General features: G+C 39.5%; 1 protein-coding gene across 1 annotated transcript; it reads left to right on the top strand.

Annotated features, from left to right (window-relative positions):
- Nucleotides 1-1,259: 1,259 nt before the first annotated feature.
- LOC131238699 (cytochrome b561 and DOMON domain-containing protein At5g35735-like) lies at nucleotides 1,260-8,342 on the top strand. The gene is made up of 3 exons (XM_058236315.1): nucleotides 1,260-1,975; nucleotides 5,268-5,522; nucleotides 7,870-8,342. The coding sequence occupies exons 1-3, from the start codon at nucleotides 1,289-1,291 to the stop codon at nucleotides 8,149-8,151; spliced, it is 1,224 nt and encodes a 407-aa protein (XP_058092298.1). The 5' UTR covers nucleotides 1,260-1,288; the 3' UTR covers nucleotides 8,152-8,342.
- Nucleotides 8,343-8,675: the final 333 nt, after the last annotated feature.

Below are 8,675 nucleotides of genomic sequence, written 5' to 3'. Positions count from 1 at the left end.
GTGGTCCACTTGAGCTTTTGATATGCCTCATTTTTTGGCTTATGCCCTAAAATGATCTTTCAAAATGGATGGACGGCGTTGATAAAATATATACATCACAGTGGACTCCACGGGACCATCTATTTCTAGATAGGTCCTGTTATCCAATCCGCGTGACATCCCATCAATGCAAATTTTGAGAGCAAAAGCCTTTTATAGAAGTTCATACCATCGGAAGCTATGTTGGGCCTACTATGATGTTTGTGAGAAATCCACTCCATCCATCTGTTTTGGAAGATCATATTAAGATATGAGACCAAAAATTAGATAGATTTGAAACTCAAGTGCGCCACACGAATAGAAATAATGGAAAAGGGTTGCCAACCATTCAAACCTGTATAGGCTCCATTGTGATGTTGATATACAATGCATATTGTTCATGAAGTGACCCAAATGCTCATAAAGTCCTTACCATGAGGATAGACTGAAAAAATGAAAATATTAGCCTGATCCAAAACTTTTGCGACCTCATGAATGTTTCAACTATGGGCGTACAATCTCTATTGTCTTCTATTGTGTGGCCCACTTGAGCTTTAGATCTACTTCATTTTTGGGCTTATGTCATAAAATGATTTGGCAAAACATGAGAACAAAGTGGATTTCTCACGGACACCGTAGTTGTCCCAAAATTTTTTTAAAATTGTGTCAGGCTAGATATATAGGCCATTTGTTTAAATCTTTTAATTTTCAGGCCTTTAGCAATACCACAAGGCTACTTTGGTCAAAATCCTAGATATATCATTACAAAGGTTTTTTATTATTATTTATTAGTACGTTGGTACACACGCCCCACTGTTAGTCACACCTCACTTGGGAACCAATAGCCACATCCTACTTGGGAATCGATACCAATACATCAGTGTTGAGTAGATAGGTGTGTTATTACAAACATGTGAATATCCAGTCCATTTGTTACTATGCTGTTTTGTGCCAAAACATATATATTGTTAGATTTTGAAGTCCTCTTTTAGATCTTGTAGTCTCAGTCTCTTTTAGAAAATAGAAAGGCGGACATGAATTGTACAATCATGCAAGTATCTCAAAATAGCCCATCACTACAATCTTCATCAACAAGGAAGAAACTTCACAACTAAAAATATTGCCATCACCATGCTTTTCTACTCTTGAAAGTAGTAAAAAATACAAGAGAATAACCAAAAACGGCCATTCAATGAGTATCCTTTACTCCATCCAACTACATAAACCCCTTCATTCACATTTGCAAAACACTATCAGGAAATTGGGGCCAATGAAGTTCCTAAACATGCCTTCTTTTCATGTGTATTTTATCCTCATCTTCGCCGCCGCATCGTCATCATCCCTCTTCCGCCTCTCTGTCAACGCCCATTCCCATTCGACAGTGTGCGGTGACGAGGGTACTTCTTACATGAATGATGGAAGAATCACACAATGCAGAAGATTAGACGCTCTCGGAGCTGAATTTGGATGGAATTACCACAATGTGATACGTAACAAGAGCGAGAAGACCGTCGACGTCTTCTTCCGTGCACCGTTCCAGTCCGGGTGGGTGGCGTGGGGTGTAAATCCAGGCAGGCGTGCGGAAATGGTGGGCACCAGAGCCCTAATCGCCTTCAAAAGTTCGAACGGCTCTCTTGAATTATTGCCTTTCAACATCACCGGCGACACCAAGCGCGGGTGCCGGTTACAATCTTCACCAATAGAAGTGGGTTTTAAGGTAAGGAACATCACCAACTTGGCAGGCTACCTTTCTATGTTCGTGAGACTCGATTTTCCATCCACGTCCGATTACAATTTATCGAGATTGAATCACGTGTGGCAAATCGGCGAGCATGTGATCAATCAGGAGCCGTTGATGCACCGTACCACTATCCAAAACTTTGATTGCCGTGAGACCGTTGATCTTACATCTGGTCATTCTCAGAGTGCTCTCCATCACCGTCAGCATCTAAGAAAGGTAAACACATAAGAAGATAGATTGAGAGATAATAACTAGATTTTAAAGGCCTAAATATAAAGAAATGAATTAATAGCCAGAACGAATTTATTTTTTGTTATAGCCATCCATTTGTTTTATACACTATGGCCCACCAAAGGAGACGATTTAAATAGTGTAGCCATGATGGAAAAAGCTCAAATCTCATAGCATGCAAAGTGGGACCCACGCTTAGTGGTGGCATGTAGGCTTGGCTTTCCATCAGGAGTGATTACACTGATATGATTATCTGTTTAAAAAATCAGCTGTTTCACTTCTCAGATGGGCGGCAAAAGAAGAATTTTTTATTTTTTATTTTTTTGGCCAATCCAATTTTCTTTGCAATGTGGCCCACCTGAGGAGTCAACGTGATTTTTACAACCACACAATTTAAACTGAAGATTGGGAGATTACATATATGAGCCATGTTGCTATACAGGGAGGATTGCCTTCCTGTGATGGGAAGCTAGATGGGGCCCACTGTGATGTTTGTGAGAAATCCACTTCATTCATCCGTTTTTACGGATCTTGTTAGGCCATGGGCCGAAAATTGACTCAAATCCAAAGCTCATGTGGGCCGCACAATAGAGGATTGAACATCCACTGTTGAAACATTCATGGGGCTACGTAAGTTTTGGATTTGAGTAATTTTTGTGATTTCAGTTCATCTTAATAAGGAGATTGTGAAATGTATGATGGCATATATACATTAAGGTGGACTCAGGGAGGTTTCAACGGTTCGCATTTACCTAGTGCATTTTCTTGTCCTGTGGCCCATTTGAGTTTTAGATTTGTATTATTTTGGGCCATGTGGGTCTGGAAAAACGGATGAACGAGGTGGATTTCATACAAACGTCATAGTGGGTCCCACCTAGCTTCCGTTAGCTGGAAGTTTTGTCAGGGAATCCGTGTCCGCATATAGCAGACATCCAGACCCTTGTGGCCCCAGCAGACCTTTATAACGTTTAGAAGTTTGGTACATCAGATCCCAGCGTACTTCACTGCGATGTGATGTGTCCGGACTGGGAGCGGATTATGTGAGACCCCGGATCCACCGGGGAACGGATTGGCTACTCCCCCTGACACCAGCCAATGGCTGATGGTCGGTGCTCCGTGGGCCCCACCATGATGTATATGTTTCATCCATGCCGTCCATCTATTTTTACAGAAACTTTTACTATATGATACCAAAAATGAGATATATAGCAATCTCAAGTGGAACACATTACAGGAAACAGTGTTGAATGATCGTCGACCATTAAAAATTTTTTGGTGGCCATAAAAGTTTTGGATCAAGCTGATTTTTGTTTTTTCACTTCATCTGGGCCTGTATGACCAAATCAACACATTGGATGTCAAATAAACAGTACAGTGGACCTTAGGAGGATTTTAGTGGTGGATATCCAATCACTAGTGTTTTCATGTGGTGTGGACCACCTGAGATTTATATACCTCTAATTTTTTATATAAACCCATAAAATGATCTTTAAAAATGGATGAATGGAATGGATGAAACACATACATCATGGTAGGGCCCACAGAGCACCGACCATCAGCCACGGGGCTGGTGGCAGGGGGAGTAGCCAATCCGTTTCCGATCCACCGAGGTGGGTGAGACCCCTGACTATGGGTCTCACAGTGATGCATGCGCCTTAAATCCGCACCGTCCAACCATTTTGAAACAGCCGTGATTGAATCCCCACGATAAAAAAAAAACTTTATGAATTCCACCGGCATGTTTATTTGCCATCCAACCTGTTGACAAGGTCACAAACACCTAGATGAAGAGACCACACAAATATCATCTTAATCCAAAGCTTGTGGCCCACAAGAAGTTTTTAATGGTCAATCACCACTGTTTCCTGTACTATGGTGGGATTTGGAACTACATTTTTTGGATCATGCCCTAAAATCAGCTTTCAATACAAATGGACCGCGTGGATGCAGTCACATACATCACAGTGGGCCCCACAGTCAGGGGCCTCGGTGAATCCAGGTTCTCACTTAATCTGCTCCCATCGCACTATTAGTTGGATCAAGGTCACTTTCAATCATCCAAACTAATTAATGATTATACCATGAAACTTACGATGGATGCATGAAGACTAAAAAGTCACGGATTTGAAATATTTGAAACCTTTGATTATCCAAAGGTTCAGATAACATCCACGTTCATGGAAAAGAGTATGATCAAAGGTTCCAAATATTCTAATCCATGAATTCTCTTTTTTGTGGTTATCACCCACCCGAGGTGAGGACCACTGTATAAACGGTTTGGATCATCAAAAGATAATCCCATATCCAAAGTCTACAGTCTCGATGTCAATGTGGATTCTAGCAAACTTCCATCTTTTAAATATAATAATTGAAAGGTTAAACACATCCAGCAAACCTCTTAACTTTTAAATATAAAAATCCAAAGGTTAAACACATACCTGCGACTTGCCTTCTACATATGGTTAAAGAATCTCCTGTGACCCAATGGCGCAGTGGTAGACTCACCGGAGTTTCAACATAAGGTCATGGATTGGAGCACCTACAGTGGTGTGAGTATGCAGGCTTAAATGCGGGATATGTGAGCGCGTGTGAAAAAGAAAAACTTATATGAACCCAGGGCGCCTGTGGAGTCCACTTTGATTTTTGTGTTATATTTATTCCATGCAATCATTTCTATAGCTCATTTTAGGACCTGGGCCAAGTAAGGAGAGATTCAAAAATCAAGCGGCAAGAAAAATGCCACCATTGAAGGCTTCATGGGGTTCACTGTGCAACGCTTCATAAGGTGACTCTCATTAAGATAAAGAGAACAAAATATCAACCTGATTCAGAACTTTTGTGGCCTGACAAAGGTTTCAACCATAGTCGTTCCTGTCTCAATTGTTTCTTTTAGTATAGATCACTTGATATTTGGTTCTCCCTCCTGCTTGAGCCCATGTCCTTAAATAAGTTGGAGAAATGGTTGGACAGATTAGATATAACAAAAACATCAATGCGGACCCCATTGAGCTTGGGTTAGAAGCTGCATCTGTGTTTTAACCTTTCTAATTTCTAAGTGTAATTTTATCAACCTTTTATTAGAGAACATGACTTAAATTCTCTGGACTCGGATGGACTAATCCAGCAGTCTTTAAGTCCAGTGGCATGTAAATCGACCGACTGGTCCGAGTCAAGGGCGAAACTTCTAGGCAACTAGTGCTATCAAACCAGATCGCTTTCTTACAAAGTCCCCATCGACTTGACTCATCCAAGTCCTAAAACTATGTCGTTAGCACAGGTGCACGGAGTACTAAATATAATAGGATGGGGGACTATCTTGCCTCTCGCAATCATCGTGGCAAGGTATTTCAAGTCGTTTCCTTTCAAGTCGGAGAGGTGGTTTCGCATTCATGTTCCGGGTCAGGTGATGGCATATGTAATTGGCACCATCGGTTGGGCAATTGGGATATCTCTCGGCAATAGCTCTAAGAACTACACCTTCACCACTCACAGGATTCTCGGCATTACGCTCTTTGGCGTGGCTACTCTGCAAGTAAATTCATCTACTTTGGGCTACAATAATCATTTGCATTTGTAGTTTAATAAATTTTGTCAACTCATCCATAGCCCATGTGTCATGCATATTCACTAATCTACTAAGTCTACGGATTCTAGTCCTACTCAAGATGGGAGCATAGCACAAAAGTCACATCGATTGAATAAGGCTAACCATCTGATTGGGCCTATAGAATTTGGATAACCAACACTCAGGAACACCTGATAAGCTGATCATGGATGTAGGGCTGTCAATAGGTCAGGTTAGAATTGTTAAGTAAGATATGTATATGTATAGTTGTATACACATTCATATCTTATTTCCTAACATGTGTCAGTCGTAGATTATGCATATCATGTTAGATTTGTTATTCAATGGATGTCCCATTTAAAGAATTTTGGCTGAGAAGCACTCTATAACGCCGTTTTTTTAAGACAGTTTTTACCTCCAATTGGAGTAACAGACATCTTGCATACCATCCTCGAGATTCAATCGAGTCCAAGCTCTAGTAAAGTTTGTATCCGGTTTTAGTATTGGAATGGTGTCTATCATTTATTTTCATTACTATAAAATATAATGCTATTTACGAAATAAGAGGAATTCAAAGAAAGGAGAATATGATGAGAAGATTTTTTCTATGCAATTAAGCTAAGGTTGGGTATATATGAACTTTAGGTGACCATTTTTTGCAAAAAGTTACATATTTATGATGCATATATGGATGGAATTATGTAGTAGATGCATTCGTCTTTTGACAACTATATGTATGTGACATTATGAATGGATACATCCATACATTTTTTTGGTAAATATATAGATGTGCCATTATGAATATACAAATAATATTTTGGAACACATACAATATATCATTAGGGTTTGAGTCTCATTTCCATGTGTGAAGCAAATACACTTCGGCCAGACGCAAGTAGCATTCCTCTTTTAATTATTCCTGAGAAAATCTTTAATACTTTGGTAGAGTGATGGATGATGTGCAAACAATAAAAACTTGCTTGAAAGAGCGTTTTTGGATAGAATGCAAGCGAGTGACGGTATTCAATTTATATCAACAAGGCGCTTGCACTTATTTGGAAAGTGAAGAATGTTGTGGCAAATGGTTTGCTTGCATATGCCTTCTCAACAAGGAAGTACAATCTTTTCTCCTCTTTTTTTTGTAAAAAAATTCCCAAAAGACAAATGAAAATAAAAGAGTTCATCTTTAATGTAACATTTTAAATGGTATCTTTGAAGAGAAAAAATGTTTTTCTACGTGGAATTGTAATCCACATAATTTCATATGAAAAGGAAATACGTTTTTTGAAGATACTTTTGTTGCAAAACAAACAAATATGAAGTGTTTGCTTTCCCGGCGCTAATGTCAATTTCATCCCACTTAAGTCAAATGCTTGCACTCTATCCAAACAGGCCCAAAATTTCATGTGTGATATATAAGTCAAACTAATTGGTTCACGGTATAATGAATTCGATATTCATGCTTCTTTGATTATTTGAGTATTGGTGGACATACATTGGAAGGTTAAAAATAGAAAGGTGTTTTGACATATAACAGCTTCCCTTTGACCCTAACGACAATAACACCCTCCCTTGTGTGCATTCCTAAATAACCCCTTCAGACCACTCTGGGTCAAACTCTGCCGGCAGAAAGTTATTGAACCATGTCAAGGCTATTATAGGTGACTGTTGACCACATAAAATTACCTTTTTATCCCAAATAGGTTTAGGGCGAGGGTTTTATAAGAAGGTAGGGTTAGGCTTATATCTTGGGAGAAGAGAGGGGAGAGATTAGGATTGTGTTTGGGTTTTTGTTGGGGATGTGAGAGAGGGATACTATTGGCATTTTCAAAAAGATATTTACTAACTTAATCATAGTTAGTTTTTCCACTCAATAAATTAACGGCAAGGTGAATTTTTTACTATCATATTTAAATGCATCATTTTGAAAAAAGGCATAAAGGAGGGTGTTTTTTGTCATTGGGCTAACATGGCAGGTGCCAAAATCCAACGGTTCTATTTCGACAAACAAGTACCCATGAATTGATGGTCAGGATTGTTCACCAGTCTGACGTCCTTCTGCAATTAATTAGTTTTAACTTGAGTCCATGCATGCCACGTGTGCAACTTGTGAGTGCCTGAATATCAAATGTCATGTTGCTTAAGTATCATTTAACTCCCTTTTTAGCTGGAGAACATCAGCCATGCTCAGGCACTCACGGGATGAGTGGACCAGGGCATGTTCATCTGGAGCTAACCAGATAAACGGCCTAGATTTCGCACACTTGCCATGTTTGCACCTAACGGTTGTTGTTGTTGTTTGGTGTGGCTTCAGATGCTGGCTATATGGCTGAGGCCCAAGAGGAACGACGACTACCGCAAGTATTGGCACATATACCACCATTTCTTGGGCTACTCTTTGTTTTCGTTGATTGCGGTGAATATATTCCAAGGCATCAGTATTCTAAGTCCGGCAGAGAAGTGGAAGTGGGCTTATGTTGGGATCCTTTCTTGTTTGGGTTTCATAGCTCTTGTGTTGGAGATCATCACCTGGACCTTTTTTCTATTTCCAAAAACCCAGGGTATCAAAAGCCGCAATGGCGCTGACTCCAAGTAATTAGTCTGTTAGAGCTAATGTGTCTGCACGGATGTACTCGTGCACACGTGCCAAATATCCCCCTTCCTTTTCTTTTTTCCTTTATTATTTTGATTGATGGATGGTAGATCTAATATTCCTTTGTACGAGTGTTTTTGTTGATCACAAAAAAGAAAAGAGATTTATGTGTGAATCTGCATTTCATGTGGGAGGGCTGCCTGGCTCTTTTTACCATATATATGGTACATGTGTCATACTGATGATGCTTGCCAAATAGACGTGAATTGTTTGCCGTCTTTTAATAATCAGTAGAGTAGAGTAATTTAAAAAAAAAATTGCATAAATATGTCAGATATGGGATTTAGAGTTTAGAATGTTAAAAATATCATCTGATGCACAATAATTTTCTAGGTAATTTACAGCTTAACCTTACATTTTAAGCATGCAAGTGGTTCTTTTTTATTAGTTTACATTAAGGGTTACAGGTTACGATATGCTTATGTTAAAAATTAGTGGTGGCACACAACCATTGTTGTCGCGTACTT

This window comes from Magnolia sinica, chromosome 3 (assembly GCF_029962835.1).
Source record: "Magnolia sinica isolate HGM2019 chromosome 3, MsV1, whole genome shotgun sequence".
NCBI lineage: Eukaryota > Viridiplantae > Streptophyta > Magnoliopsida > Magnoliales > Magnoliaceae > Magnolia > Magnolia sinica.
The sequence above is the reverse complement of the archived record's forward strand: the minus strand, read 5'-3'. Positions and strand labels throughout refer to the sequence as shown.

Bases quoted from the DNA above. Each gene is read 5' to 3' on its own strand.
- LOC131238699 (XM_058236315.1), top strand. From the start codon at position 1,289: ATGAAGTTCCTAAACATGCCTTCTTTTCATGTGTATTTTATCCTCATC. The intron at 1,976-5,267 runs GTAAACACATAA...TCGTTAGCACAG, and splicing joins ACCGTCAGCATCTAAGAAAG to GTGCACGGAGTACTAAATAT. The intron at 5,523-7,869 runs GTAAATTCATCT...GTGTGGCTTCAG, and splicing joins TTGGCGTGGCTACTCTGCAA to ATGCTGGCTATATGGCTGAG.